Here is a 16,029-nt window from a genome sequence, read left to right as displayed (position 1 = left end):
ACTACAGATATATTAAAATGGCCAAAATCCAGAACACAGATAACATCAAATGCTGGTCAAGATGTAGAGCAACCAATGGAAATGCAAGATAGAATAACCGTGTGAAAAGTATCCCATCTTTTCTTACAAACACTAAATACACTCTTAACTATACAACCCAGTAATCATACTCATCAGTACTTACCAAAACAAGTTGAAAACTTATACCCACAGAGAAAATCCTGCACATGGATGTTTGTTGTGGCTTTATTTACAATTGCTAAACTTTGAAAATAATCAAGATGTCTTTCAGCAAATGTATAAATTAACTGTAGTGCATCCAAACAGTGGAATATTATTCAGTACTAAAATTGATGAGGGCTCAATGCACACAAATACATTTAAATATTTGTCAAGAACACTTAAATGTGTAATGTCAATCTCAAAAACTTACATACTCTATCATTTCTACTGTATGACTTTATTGTAAAGCCAAAATGTTGTGGGTGGGGATGGGAGAAAGCAAGGAAAAGTTACATTGTCCAAAAGAAATGTACTCACGACCTGACTTATATAACTGTACCACCTTTACAATAAGAAATGTACTCACCACCTAACTTATAATCCTAACTGTAATCCCTCTGTAAATCACCTTTACAAAAACACTTTAAATTTTTTAAATAAAAATCAAAATGGTTAAGACAGTGTTTGCCAGGGAATGGGAAGAGAGAAGGATGAAAAAACACAGAAGACTTTTAATATAGTAAAAGCTATTTGTATACTACAAAGGTGTATATATGTCATACATTTGTCTAAATCTACAGACTGTACAGTGGAAAAACTCCTAATATAAGCTTTGGACTTTGGATAATGTCCCAGTGTAGCTGACTGATAGAAACAATGGACCATTGTAATAAGATGTGGATAATGGTAAAGACTAAGAATGTCTGAGTTGAAGGGTTATGGGAAATTTCTTTTAGATCCAGAGCAAAATCAGACATTAGTTTTAAGCTATTAATACTATTACTATTATTATTAATCTTGAAGAAATACTTAAGAGGGTAGCACATGGGGTTTTTTTTTATTGTGAAAATACTGTACAGAGGGGTTACAATTACATGGGCAAGATAATGAGTACATTTCTTATCAAGCATTGTTGCCTCCTCCTTTGTTTGCCCTTCCCATCCCTTCCCATATCCTGTCCCCCCCTCTCCCCCCAAAGTTGTAAAGTTCGTTTTTCGACATAACGACTTGTACATCTTCCCATCCCATCCCATCTCCCCTCCACACTCCCCCCCCCCCCCGCCAAAGTTGTATTCGTTTTTCAACATAACGACTTGTACATCTCATTGTTGCAATGGGTCCACCAGTATCCCTATTTAAACAATTTGGTTTTTTCCTTCCCCTACACAAATTATACCAACATCAAATACAGTGAAAGCAGGGGTTATACCGTGGGGGAGGGACATACAAAGCAACAAAGAAATCATCTTATAAATATGTTAGGAACAATCGCATGAAAGAAAAAACATTTGAATACTTATCTTGGGGTTCATATCAACTAACATCAACTTATCTGACCTTTTCTGCTTGACTCAGACATATACTAGTTATTGCAAATAAGGGAAACCATGGGGCCTATGTTTCTTTGGGCCTGGCTTACTTCACTTAGTATAATTTTCCCCAAGTCTTTCCATTTCCTAACAAATGGGACAATGTCATTCTTTCTGATGGAGGCATAGAATTCCATTGTGTATATATACCACATTTTCTTGTTCCATTCATCTACTGAGGGGCATCTGGGTTGGTTCCATATCTTAGCTATAGTAAATAATGCTGCAATAAACATAGTTGTGCTGGAAGCTTTAGTATGGTCTTGTTTGTGATCATTTGGGTAAATGCCCAAAAGTGGGATTGCTGGGTCATAGGGGAGCTCTATGTGAAGTCTTTTGAGGAACCTCCATACTGCTTTCCAAAGTGGTTGAACAAGTTTACACTCCCACCAACAATGAAGTAAGGTTCCCTTCTGGCCACATACCCTCTAGGATCTGTTGTTATTAGAGTTCTTGATGATAGCCATTCTAACAGGGGTGAGGTGGTATCTCAATGTTGTTTTGATTTGCATTTCTTTTATGGTTAGAGAGGTTGAGCATTTCTTCATGTGTCTATTGGCCATCCTTCTTTCCTCTTCAGAGAAGTTTCTCTTTAAGTCTTTAGCCCACTTATTTATTGGGCAGTTGTTTCTTTGAGGATTTGTTGTTGGGGGATTTAATTTTTTGAGTTCCAGGTATGTCCATTGTATGGCTAGTGAAGATCTTCTCCCAATCCGTGGGTTTTTGCTAGCTATGTCCTTTGCCATGCAGAAGCTCTGCAATTTCATTCAATCCCATTTGTCCAACTTTTCTTTGATTTGTTGTGTTTCTGGGTCTCTATTAAGAAAATTTTGGCCTGTGCCAAGGAGACCTAGGGTTTCTCCTATTTCATCCTGTAATGTTTTCAGGCTTTGACTCTGAGGTCTTTGATCCATTTGGAGTTGATTCTGGTGCAGGGTGATATATAAAGATCTAGCTTTAGTTTTCTACAAGTAGTTAACCAATTTTTCCAGCACCATTTACTGAGAGGTTGTCTTTCTTCCATTCTATTTTTTTTAGCTCCCTTAGCATGTAGGTTTTGTAGAGGGAATAGAGTCTTTGATTTGTGTTGGCTTTGTTTTTGTTTGTTTTTTGTTTTTTTGGTTGGTCATGGGGCTTGAACTCTGTGCCTGGGTGCTGTCCCTCAGCTCTTCAGCTCAAGGCGAGCGCTCTACCACTTGAGTCATAGTGCCACTTCTGGCTTTTTCTGCTTATGTGGTGCTGAGGAATCGAACTCAGGTCCTCATGCATACAAGGTAAGCACACTACCCCTGAGCCACCTTCCTAAGCCTGTGTCAGCTTTGTTTAATGGCGTTCTAAATTGGGGTAACAGAGTACACATTTCCTAGTCTCCATCCTTCCTGTATTTAATATCCTGTTTCCTTGTGCCATGGAGATCAAGGACAGGTTTGGAGCATTCCTGTTTTTGTAGAGACTAGTATGACCTTGACAAGATGACAATGACCTTGGAGCTGCCAGAAGAATCTTGGATGCTATCATATTGTGCTGCTCTCCAAGACTTCTTTTTCCTTAAACCTTTAGCCTGAGTACATTCATAAAGAAACCTATTCCCTTAGGATTAAGCACTTTTAAACAAACACCAAGGGAAAACAAACATAAAAATAGCCTGATTTACACAAAGAGGTGGTAATCCTGACACAGCCATCTGCTGCTGACAGAGCTAAGATTTTGGTTGTGCACAACTTTGCTTCAGGAGAGGCAGTCTTCCCCTACACCTATAAATTTCCCCTGGACAGAGGCTGACTATGTAATATTTTACCTACATGATAGCATTGTAATTAAGTAGCAACACACACACACACACACACACACACACACACACACACACACTCTGTCAAGGACAAGGAAGAACGGTGGAGGGAGCAGCTAGTTGACAATCATACTCCTTCACTAAATTGCAACAAACAGCCTTGAGGGCAGGGTCCATATGTCAGTGTTCATACCCTTGACAGTCAGCACAATGTCCAGTACAATCAAGTGCCCAATAAATGGTTGTTGTGTTAAAGAATGAATGAACAAACTCAATGAGTTCCCCCATTGCTTAAAATAAGAAGTGAAAGGTAACTCAATGCTTCTATACAGCTCTTTATAAATTCTGATTTGAAGGACACCATCAATAAAGCCTCCATTGATCAAATTTCAGCTTTAACTTCTCTCTGCTTACTTTCCTGCTAAGTTGAAGAGACAACCATCACCTATCACTAGTTCACTGTAGAAGAGAACGTTCCAAGGCAAAGACAATACTTTCAAAACTACTCACACAGGGGTGGGAAGGTGGCTCAATGGTAGAGCGCTTGCCTTGCATACATGAGGTCCTGGGTTCGATTCCTCAGCACCATGTAAGCAAGAAGAAAAAAGCCAGAAGTGGTGCTGTGGCTCAAGTGGTAGAGCATTAGCCTTGAGCTGAAGAGCTGAGAGACAGTGCCTAGGCCCAGAGTTCAGGCCCCATGACCGGACCCCCCCCAAAAAAAAAACTACTCACACAGCCATGGAAGGAAGAAGAGGTTCCTATAATGAGCATAAGAAGAATGTCATCTTTAGAAAGCACTATTTACTGAGAACCAAAGATATGCCAAGAAGTGCTATCAGCACCTCATGTATATTATTGAGTGTAATCCTCACATCAACTCCACAAGCTAAGAATGATCACCTCTACCTTTCAGATTTTGAAAATAAGACTCAGAAAAATGTTTTTGTCCATGGTCAGTTGTTTTTGTGGTTCAAGGCATGAACTTTGAGCCAAACTAATCAGATGTAATTCTGACCCTTGTCTTTTATTGCTGTTTGATTTGGGGCAAACATAACACATGAGTGCCTTGGCTTTCTTGCCTGCAAAATGGAGCTCATAAATGCACCGGTTATTAAATTACTGTCTTCCACCTCCAAACTCACCTCTGTATGATTGATTTTGTGATTGTGGGCTGGGACTACAAAATACAATTCCCCATTATTCTGCATGCTTTTTGTAGCTCTGCCAGTAGGGGGCAGTAGAGAGAGAATGCGGAACCGGAATTGGAAGAAGGGACCTGCTCATTCCTATGCGAGTGCTTCACCTCAGCAGTACCAACCTTCTTTGGTCCAGGCAGAGCCACTGACTCCACTGAAGTTCTTCCTAATAGACACCAGTGTGTATAAGCCAGGGCCTCCAGAGATCAGAATTTCAGCTATGTGGGACCTATTCTCTTAAGTTGTTTTAGTACTTCCAGCTTTCTGTGTTCTTCAGCCTGAAAGACACTAGCTGCTTTCTGGAATTGCTGTTCACAGTACCAAGTATTTCTTTCCCTCCTTTCCACTGCCTACTTAACCCCTCACACAAGGTGGACAATTCTTCATATTAAGTTTTCTAGTCAAATTATTGACATGTTTTTATGCTCCTGACAGGCTCTGAGAGAGGCAAGAACATCTACCATGAAAGCTTATTGATGAGAGCAGTAAGGTGATCGTTGTAATGTGCTTATACTGGAGCCTACCTGGTGTTAGCTATTAACTGGTAAGTAATGGGGCCCAACTGGAGCCAGTCTGTCTTCCTCTTCAACAAGATGCTCCTGGCAGTGAAGCAGTGGTTCAAAGTGGTAGACTCCAGTCTTCAGGGCAAAAGCTCAGGAACAGCACCCAGGCCCTGAGTTCAAAGCCCCACAACCGATCAAAAAACAAAAGCAAACAAAACAGCAACTACCTACCCAGACCTTGGACTAAGCACTGCCACATCTATTGGCTCTTTCATCTTTTTAAGAACCTCTTAGATACTTTGCATTCTTGCAGTGTATTTTTTTCTATGACAACATCACAAAATGAAAGTGTTCATAATGAAAGTTTTGGCAAGTGTTCCAACAAGTGTAAATGTCTTTTTTTTTTTTTTAATTTTTTTATTGTAAAGATTCTATACAGAGGGTTACAGTTACATGAGTGGGGTAATGAGTACACTTCCTCTTGAACATTGTTACCCCCTCCATTGTTTTCTCCCTACCATCCCCTCCCTCCCTCCCTTCCCCAAGGTTCTTTTTTTTTTTTTTTTTTTTTTTTGATTGTGATTAAGTGATTACTTAATTTCCGGAAATTCACAGTATTGTGGAATAATGATGCTCATTTAAAGTCACACGTTCATTCTAACTTTCCTGGAGCAAATTGTCTATCACAGTCTGTAATATATAACGGTGTTCATATGTTATATACCATACACGTGATCAGCAGCATGGGGATATTTAGTAGTGGTTCAACCAGATGAGTGGGAGTTCTTTGTTTCTTAAGTCCTGTTAGTTTTGTCATATCACCTAACATTTTGGATTTATCATCCGCTTATCAGGGAGACCATGTACTGTTTGTCTCTTCGTTCTTGGCTTACCTCGCTCAACATGATTCCTTCTAGCTCCATCCATTTCCCTGCAAATGCCATTATTTTGTCATTTCTAATGGCTGCATAATATTCCATTGTGTATAGATACCACAATTTTTGGATCCATTCATCTGTGGTGGGGCATCTAGGTTGTTTCCATATCCTAGCTATTGTGAACAGTGCTGCAATAAACATGGAGGTGCACGTGTCCTTGTATATTGGTTCCTGTTGTTCAGGGTAGATGCCTAGAAGTGGTATGACTGGGTCATAAGGGAGGTCAATCTTTAGCTTTCTAAGGACCCTCCAGACTGCTTTCCAAAGTGGTTGTATGAGTGTACATTCCCACCAGCAGTGTAATAGCGTTCCTCGTTCTCCACATCCCCTCCAGCATTTGTCGTTGGCTGATTTGTGGATGTGGGACATTCTGACTGGGGTAAGGTGGTATCTCAGGGTTGTCTTTATTTGCATTTCCTTCACCACCAGGGATGATGAACATTTCCTCATGTGTTTCTTTGCCATTTTTATTTCTTCATTTGAGAAGTCCCTCTTTAGTTCCCTTGCCCATTTAGTAATTGGTTTGTTAGGTTTGGGAGGGATTAGTTTCTTGAGTTCCCTGTATATACAGGATGTTAACCCCTTGTCTGATATATTGCTGGTAAATATTTTTTCCCAATTAGTTGGTTGTCTTTCTAGCTTGGTTGCGATAGCTTTATCTGTGCAGAAGCTTTTTATTTTAAGGTAGTCCCATTTGTCGAGTCTCTCTCCAATTTGTTGTGACCCTGGGACTCTGTTCAGGAAGTTCCTTCCTGTGCCTATTAGTTCAAGTGTCTCTCCTACTCTGTCCTGCAGTAGTTTCAGAGATTCAGGTTTAATGTTAAGGTCTTTAATCCATTTTGAGTTGATGTTGGTGCATGGTGATAGGCTGGGGTCCACTTTTAGTTTTCTGCATGTGGCTGCCCAGTTTTCCCAGCACCAGCGGTTGAAGAGGCTGTGTTTCTTCCATTGTATGTCTTTGGCTCCTTTGTCGAATATCAGCTGGCTGTAGGCCTGTGGATTTATTTCTGGATCTTCTATTCTGTTCCATTGGTCTTCGGGTCTGTTTTTGTGCCAGTACCATGCTGTCTTTGTTATTATAGCTCTGTAGTAGAGTTTGAAGTTCGGCATGGATAGCCCTCCCATATTGTCTTTATCCCCTAGAATTGTTTTGGCTATTTTAGGTCTTTTGTTGTTCCATATGAATTTTTGGACTGTTTTCTGTATTTCAGAGATGTACGTCATTGGGATTTTAATAGGAATTGCGTTGAATTTGTATATTAGTTTTGGAAGTATTACCATCTTTACTATATTAAGTCGGCCTATCCAGGAGCATGGGAGGTCTTTCCATTTCCTAGTGTCTTCTGCAATTTCTTTCTTTAACTTTTTATAGTTCTCATTAAATAGTTCTTTTACATCTTTGGTTAGGTTAATTCCTAAATATTTTATTTTTCGGGAGGTTATTGTGAATGGGGTTGTTCCCTTTATTTCCCTCTCTTCCTGTACATTATCAGTGTATAGGAAGGCAACTGATTTTTGTGGGTTTATTTTGTATCCTGCTATTTTGCCAAAGTGATTTATGATTTCTAAGAGTTTGGGGATGGAGTTTTTGGGATCTTGGAGGTATAGTATCATGTCGTCTGCAAAAAGGGATAGTTTAACTTCTTCTTTTCCTATGCGGATCCCTTTAATGTCTTTTTCTTGCCTTATTACCCTGGCTAAGGGTTCTAGGACTATATTGAAGAGGAGTGGAGACAGTGGGCATCCTTGCCTTGTTCCTGATTTTAGGAGAATTGGTTGTAGCTTTTCCCCATTAAGTATAATATTGGCTATTGGTCTGTCATAAATGGCTTTTATTGTTTTTAGAAATGTTCCTTCTATTCCTATTTTCTCCAGAGCTTTTAGCATGAATGAATGTTGAATTTTGTCAAAGGCCTTTTCTGCATCTGTAGCGATAATCATGTGATTCTTGACCTTGGCTCTGTTGATATGTTGGATTACATTTATTGACTTACGTATGTTAAACCATCCCTGTGTCTCTGGGATGAAGCCTACCTGGTCATAGTGAATTATTTTTTTTATGTGTTTCTGGATTCTGTTAGCTAGAATCTTGTTAAGGATCTTTGCATCTGTGTTCATCAAGGAGATTGGCCTGTAATTCTCCTTTTTGGTTGGGTCTTTGCCTGTTTTGGGGATGAGTGTGATATTGGCTTCGTAGAATGAGTTTGGGATAGCTCCTTCCTTCTCTGTTTCTCTGAAGAGCTTGAGGAGTATGGGTATTAGTTCTTGTTTGAAGGTCTTATAGAATTCTGCTGTGAATCCATCTGGTCCTGGGCTTTTTTTTGTTGGAAGACTTTTGATAGCTTCCTGTATCTCATTATAGGATATTGGCTTATTTAATTGGTTAACTTCTTCTTTGCTCAGTTTGGGCAACTTGTATTTCTCTAAAAATGCATCCATTTCTGCCCGATTTTCTTCCTTTAGAGAGTATAGCTTTTGAAAGTAGTCTGTTAGAATTGTTTGGATATCTTGGGTACGTGTGGTGATGTTTCCCGTGGCATCCCTAATCCTATTAATATGGGTTTCCTCTCTTCTTTTTTTAATTAATCTAGCCAATGGGCCATCAATTTTGTTTATTTTTTCAAAGAACCAGCTTTTTGTTTGGTTTATTTTGGTTATGGTTTTCTGATTTTCTAATTGGTTAATCTCTGCTTTTAATTTGGTTATCTGGCTTCTTCTAGTAGCTTTAGGTCCCATTTTTTCCTGTTTTTCTAGCTGTTTTAATTGCAACATGAGATTATTTACTTGGTCTGTCTCCATTCTCTTGATGTGGGCACTGAGGGCAATAAATTTGCCCCTCAGGACTGCTTTTGCTGTGTCCCACAAGTTTCTTTGTGAGGTGTTTTCATTTTCATTGAGTTGTAGGAAATGCTTTATTTCTTCTCTGATCTCTTCTGTTATCCAGGCATTGTTAAGGAGTGTGCTGTTCAATTTCCATGTATTGGAGAAATTTCTGCGGTATGCTTTGTTATTGAGAGCTAGCTTGATTCCACTGTGGTCAGATAGGATACAGGGGATTATGTCGATCCCTTTGTATTTGCTTAAGTTCCTTGCATGAACTATGATATGGTCTATTTTGGAGAAAGTTCCGTGAGCTGCTGAGAAGAATGTGTACTGTGTTGTTTTAGGGTGAAATACTCGGTAGATGTCAGTTAATTCTGCTTGCAGTATGGCCTCTCTTAATTCGGTAGCTTCTTTGCCAATCCTCTGGTTGGTAGACCTGTCCTTTGGTGAGAGTGGTGTGTTAAAGTCTCCTAGTATTATCGTATTGGGATCTATTTTATTCTGTAAGTTTGAGAGCATTTGTTTGACATATCTGGGTGCACCAATATTTGGGGCATATAAGTTGATGATGGTTATATCCTCCTCTTGGATTGTTCCCTTTATTAATATGTAGTGTCCGTCCTTGTCTTTCTGTACTGATTTTAATGAAAAGTTTATTTTGTCAGATATCAGGATAGCTACACCTGCTTTCTTACTGGGGGCGTTTGATTGGTAGATCCTTTTCCACCCCTTCACTCTGAGTTTGTTTGTATGTTTGGCTGAGAGGTGGGTCTCCTGAAGGCAACAGATGGATGGGTCTTGTTTTCTTATCCAGTCCTCAGTTCGTTTTCTTTTAATTGGCGAATTCAGCCCATTTATATTAAGAGAAAGTATAGAGAGATGCATTGTTGTCCCTGCCATTCCGTTTTCCTAAGTTTTTCTTTTTTCCTTTCCTCCTGTGCTTGCTCAGTTAGACTTTGAGTAACGCCTGTTTGGGGCAGGCCCCAGTTCCTGGCTGCTTTCTTCAGGTTGTGTCCCCCCTCTTAGAATTCTTTGTAATGCTGGCTTAATGTTTATGTATTCATTTAGTTTTTCTTTGCTATTAAAAGTTTTCAGTTCTCCATCAAATGTGAATGCTAGCTTTGCCGGGTAGATCAGTCTGGGTTGGCAGTTATTGGCTCTCAGGGCTCGTATGGTGCTTTCCCAGGCTTTTCTTGCATTCATTGTTTGTGTGGAGAGATCTGCAGTAATTCTTATTTTTTTCCCATTGTAGTATAGCTCCTTCTTCATTTTTGCTGCATGCAGGATTGTTTCCTTATTATTCAGATCTATCATTTTTACTATAATGTGTCTAGAAGTGTTTCTCCTGGGGTCTTGCTTGTTGGGTGTTCGATAAGCTTTTGTGATGTAGTTAAGATGGTCGTTTTTGAGGTGGGGAAAATTTTCATTGATTATATTGTTAAATAGGTGGTGCATTCCCTTGCTCTGGAATTCCTCACCTTCGTCCACTCCAATTATGCGAAGGTTAAATTTTTTAGCATTATCTGCTTGCTCTTGAATATCCCTTTGGTTTAGTTTGAGTAATTTTTCCATATCTGTCACTTTTTGGTCCAGTTGGTGTATTCTGTCTTCTGTATCTGACACTCGACCTTCCATTTCATTCACTCTGTTGACAGTGGCTTCTATTGTGGTTTGCATGGAGGAAATGGATCCCTTTATGGATTCAATGTTGGTTCTCAGAGTACTGATCTCACCTCTCAATGAGGTATGCATTACCTCTAATTTGGCGTTTATCTCACTTCTTACTGAGGTTTGTGCAGCTTCTATTTTTGCATGCATCTCTTGTTTGATACCCTGTATCTCTTTGGATAGTTCATCCTTGTGCTCTTTCAATTTCTGATCAATTTCTCGCTTTATTTCTTGAGTCATTGCCTCCAGCAACCCTTGGAAGTAGCCTTTGTCTTCCATTCCTGCTTTGCTCCCACTGGGGCTCTCCCCTGTGTGGCTGCTGGCTTTTGAGGTGAGCTTGCTGTCCTGGGTGGTAGTAAACCTTGTGATTTTTCTCTGTGATTTTCGCATGGAGGTTCAGGAGACTGCTCTTCAATTTTGTTTTGGTGTGTCTGTCTTTGCTTGGTTGCTGATTCTGTATTGGTAGAGAGAGTCTGTGCCTGATCTGGGTTCTGTTGGGAGCCTATTTCCAGCTGCTATTCTGACTTACTTAGGATTCTCAGCTCTCTGCTGTAGATTGCTGGCAGTTCCCGCCTTTGGAAGGGTTGAGCAGCCTAGACTGCTTGTGTTTGCTCCTACGGGTGCTCTTGTGAAGAACAGATGCTCTGGATGCACTCTCCCAAATGCTGGAGTCTGCTATGGGCTCCTGATGTGTTTTTGTTTGTTTGTTTTGGGCTGGTTGTGGGCTTGAACTCTAGGTTTGGGTGCTGTCCCTCAGCTTTTCAGCTCAAGGCTGGCACCCTACCGTTTGAGCCACAGCACCACTTCTGACCCTTTTTGCTTTTGTGATGCTGAGGAATCAGATCCAGGGCCTCATACATCCAAGACTATCACTCTATTGCTGAGCCGCCTTAACAGTCTGAGCTCCTGCTTACTATCAGGTGCTGGCAGCCTGTGTTGCCCAATTCCCAGTCTAGGGTATATGGGTGGAGTTTTGGTGGGGTTTGGGCTTCTCTTGTCCTGGGCCTCCAGGTCTTTTGTTGTCACAGGCGTGCTTCCCCGGGGAGTGTTGTTTCCTGGCTTTCTCCCCTCTGTTGAGGCGTATGCTCAGCTTTTTACTTCAATTGGGAGGAGTTGGTTGTGTTGTTCAGGCGCCGGATCCCCGGGCCTGGTTCCGGCCCCAGCCTGGAGCGCGCTTGTTAGGCCTGTGCTGATGTGTATACCACCTAGGTTATGCAGCCTGGAGCGCACTCGTTAGGCCTGTGCTGATGTGTATACCACCTAGGTTATACAGCCTGGGGGACACAGTTCAAATTTCTTCTACTGTTGGTAGTCTTGACCCAGGGGCGCTGTTCCTGGCTTGGGCATTTAAGCTCCCTTCCAGGAGTGCTCTTGCTCTAGCCTGGCCAGCTGAGTGTGCTCCACGGGCTGGTGGAGCTCTCAAACAGTTCCCAGTTTTAGTGGGTCCTGTGGTCCGGGTGTTGGGGTAGGGAGTCTAGGTCAGGGTCTGGGGATTCCCTCCAGCTCTGGTCTCCCTTGAGGGATACACTTCCCCTGTGGGGTACTCACCCTGGAGCTGGTTGTTTCTGTGTGGTGTAGGTCGTCAGTTGTTGCAATCCGGGCTGGGTTGGGCGGTGGTGGCTCTGTGTGATTCTTTTCTGTCTCTGCCTCTGTCGAAGCTATCGGGTCAAGAGTGTCCCCGCTCAGACAGCTTCTTCGCGGTACCTCTGGGGCCCGAGTGGCCCCGCCAGGTCGTTGCGATCGTGATAGGGCGGGCGGGTGGGTGGTCTGCAGACAGTTCCCTTTGCGTGCTGCTGGCGGTTTTGGCGGGATGGAACCTCTCTGCTCGGGTGGAGAGTGCTGGGTCGTTGCGATCGCGATCGGGCGGGCGCGCTGCTGGTGCCGAGCGGCTTTGGCGGGATGGAGCCTCTCTGCTCAGGTGGAGAGTGAGGGGTGGGGGTGGGATCCTCGTGGAGACTCCCGGCTGGTAGGCTTCTCTGTTCCTGGCGATCCGCTGTTCTGTAAACCAGTACCTGGTGATCTGAAAGCGGCCCCCTGTGTCTCTGCTGTGTCTCTTGGGGCTCCCGCAGCCCCCGCTGGGCCGGCTGGCCGGCGGCTTGGCGCACTGCCGCGCGGCCAGTAAAGGTTGGGGGAGGGGTCTTCGCTTTTCTTCTGAAATTCTTCTTTTCCTCTGTTTCTTTTTTGTTATTCTCCGCCTCTGGTTTTTCTCTGAGTGTTCGTCTTTTTGTTGTTGTCGGTCTCTTGGGGAGATTAAGCGTTGGAGCTCGAACTCTCTTTTTGGTTGGAGAGAGCTGTGGCGTTTCCCTACTGCCCCGTCGCCATCTTGGTCCCCCCTCTGTAAATGTCTTTTTAAAAATTGTATTATCTTCAAGTAGTTGTACAGCAGAGTTGTCATTTAACAAAGCAGTTTACGAATACAATGCATTTGATCAATGTCACGTCTTTCAACACTCTCTCTCATCTTTCCCAACACCAGTCCAAATTTCTATATTGAATGAGTAATATTTAAGCATGAATCCCTCTAAAAAGCAGGAAGCTCTCCAAACTCTAAGGAATATATGCACATTATTTATCTATCACTAAGAATTTACATAATTTAAGACTGTGGGTCTGTGTGTGTGTGTTTATGTGTGTAAGAATCAAGGTTTTGGAATTCCACATTTTCTCCTAACTTGGATTTCTAAACAATGAAGCATAATTTTTCAAAAACAAATGAAGTGTTTATTTTGTGCATGGCACTAAGATATAAGTGCTTTCACACTTAATATCTCATTTTATTCTTAAGCTATATGACACTGGGGGTATGACCATCTTTGCACAAAAACATCTTAGGTCATGGAATTAAATGGTCAAACTAAGAACTGGAGCTCATTGTTTACTCACAGAATTCATGTTTTAACCACATTGCCACAGATCATAAGTAAAGGTCACTATCCACACCAGACAGTGGTATTGGGAGAACAAAGTTTAGTAAAAAATACAAACGGAGATAACAATTGCCTCCTTGCAATTCCTCCATGGCAGAGAGAAGAAAATAAAAGAGCAGAATCTGGTAGGGCATCTTCTATTTTGTCTGAGTCCTTTAAGCCACAAGTCATGTCTAAGGTTCTGTCACTGGATTCCAAGAACTCCTTCTCAAATTCTATTTCAAGGATCTCTCGGCAAGGTCAGCTTTATTGTTGTCAAGGCAAAGCTAATGATTTGTTTTTTTTTTTTTCAAAAGAGCAGCGATTACTCATTCTCCCGTGTGGCTGCGGTGGCTCCACACTCAGGAGCAGCTCATCTTGGTGGCTCTGCTCTGGATCTCTTGGAAGGCTGTAGTCAGGAATAGTTTTTTAAAGTTTGTATCTAGATCTATCCTGGCCATCTAAAGAGAAATCTTTGTCTTCAGGGAAGAAAACAAGCATCCATTGCAATAATAACAATGTGTTAAAGGAAAAAATTCAGGAAAAAAATAAAGAAAGTAAACATACCTTCTGTTTGGTGCTTGATTTCAGGCCAACTCGGGAATGACTTTTGGACTAGAGGAAAAATGAGAAAGAAATCTATGAAGAATACAGCATAATCAAACATATTCTGAAGTCATTCCTTCTAGAAGGTAAAAGTTGTAAGTTAACATCCCTTTTCTCTACCCTTCCTTTGCAGCCGCTTAAATCTAAGAATAGCAACACAGAAGAGACACCAGTGCAGGCTTTCACATGGCCAGTAGACATCCTAAGGCCTCAAGGTGAGAAGGAGAGGCCAAGCCTACAGTCTATCAATGCCTTGTTCATCTTGATCAACTCAGCATCTCCTAGGGGATGTGGTAGAAACCAAAAGCTGACACATGAAGAAATTCTTGTTGCTGTGATAGAACAAAGAAGATGAAAGGAAGAAATGGGTAAAAGCAGGAGCAAGGAAGAAAGAGGAAGAGAGGAAGGAGACAAATGTCCTGTAACTTGGAAAAGAACAAGCAGAATGAAGCCAGGAAAAAAGTGCATTTAACCTCTGCTAAAGCTAAATACATTTTCATTAGATTGAAACAAACTCTCAGAAACATTAGTTTGTATGTAAGACTTTTCATCTTCTAGTTTGTTCATGGTTATCTAAACGACTTGAGGATTAGAAAAAGTAAGGTAGGCATTAAATTATGCATTATGCATGAGAAACTTTCATATCAAATGTTATGATTTTTTTCCTTCCAATGAGAAAAAGCACAAGTCAATCTTATTATGTTTAGTATTCAGAGAGTGAATACATTTGGTCTGATGTGTATTATGAATCAAAATTAATTACTACAGTATGGCTAGAAAAATGTCTTCCTAAGTCAGCAGGCTCAAACTCTCAAGATGCTTTTACACTCAAAAAGAAAGGATTGCAGGTTTGAATCTTTTAATATGTACTTCATTTGTTGACATATTGGAATTAAAATGTGTGTGTGTGGGGGGGGTGTGTGTGGTGTGTGTGTATGTGGTATGTTTGGTGTATGTGTGTGTGTGTGTGTGTGGTGTGTGTGTGTGTGTGTGTTCCAGAACTAGGCCTTGAACTCAGGGCGGGGGAACTGCCCCTTATCTTTTGTGCTCAATGATAGTGCCTGCACCACAGCTCCACTTCTGGCTTTTTGGTGGTAATTGGTGATGAGAGTCTCACAGACGGTCCTGCCTAGGCTGGCTTTGAACTGCTATCTTCAGATCTCAGGCTCCTCCTGAGCAGCTAAGATTACAGGTGTGAGCCATCAGCACCAGTAATGGAATGGAGAAATTTCTAAATGAGACGTACAAGTCGTATGTCGAAAATGAACTTTACAACTTTGGTGGGGGGGGGGAGGATTGGGGGGGAGGGATGGGGGGTCAGGGGAGGATGGGATGGGAAGGGGAAACAAAGGAGGAGGCTACAATGCTTGATAAGAAATGTACTCATCTTGCCCATGTAATTGTAACCCCTCTGTACAGTATTTTTACAATAAAAAATAACAATCTCACACATGCTATATAACATAATTTATATAGCAAAAAATTAATAAGAAAATCACAATTACATTTCTGCAAATATCTTCAATAGCTAGATTCAAATCAAATAAAAAATAGATTCTCATAGTTGCTTTTGCATTTAATCTATTTTAGTAGGATTTATTTGTAGTAAATGAAGAAAACCAGGCTTATGGAGTTGAAAAGGGATCAAGTGTTTAAGATAAGCATTGCTCAAGTCTGTGAGACTCTTATCTCCAATAAACCACCAGAAAACTAGAAGTGGTGCTATGGCTCAAATGGTAGAGCACCAGCCTTGAGCTGAAGAGCTGAGGGACAGCACCCAAGCCCAGAGTTCAAGCTCCATGACTGACAAAAAAAAAAAAAAAAAAAAATAAGCATTGCTGAAAAATGTGGATATTCTTCTCTATGAAAATGACAAGAGGTCATTTCATGGGGGTTAGTTGAAATGTAGAGAATCATTTTCTGTTCTGATATGAAAACATGTTAGTCTATCTTGTACTGTGAATAGATCTTTAGCAGCATATTGCATTGGCCATTTTGAAAAGCAATA

The 16,029-nt window shown here is 41.2% G+C and overlaps 1 protein-coding gene across 2 annotated transcripts in view; it reads right to left on the bottom strand.

Moving 5' to 3' along the window:
• The window catches only part of Rasgef1b (RasGEF domain family member 1B), a 564,489-nt gene that overhangs the window by 446,165 nt on the left and 102,295 nt on the right, over positions 1-16,029 (bottom strand). For both annotated transcript variants that reach the window (XM_070012940.1, XM_070012941.1), the window contains exon 2: positions 13,983-14,030. In XM_070012940.1, the coding sequence (XP_069869041.1) occupies positions 13,983-14,030 (48 nt within the window). The remainder of the gene's footprint in view (positions 1-13,982; positions 14,031-16,029) is intronic.

The sequence above is a fragment of the Dipodomys merriami genome, unplaced genomic scaffold, assembly GCF_024711535.1.
Source record: "Dipodomys merriami isolate MVZ:Mamm:240054 unplaced genomic scaffold, mDipMer1.0.p SCAF_9, whole genome shotgun sequence".
NCBI lineage: Eukaryota > Metazoa > Chordata > Mammalia > Rodentia > Heteromyidae > Dipodomys > Dipodomys merriami.
This window is presented reverse-complemented; position numbering and strand designations above follow the sequence as displayed.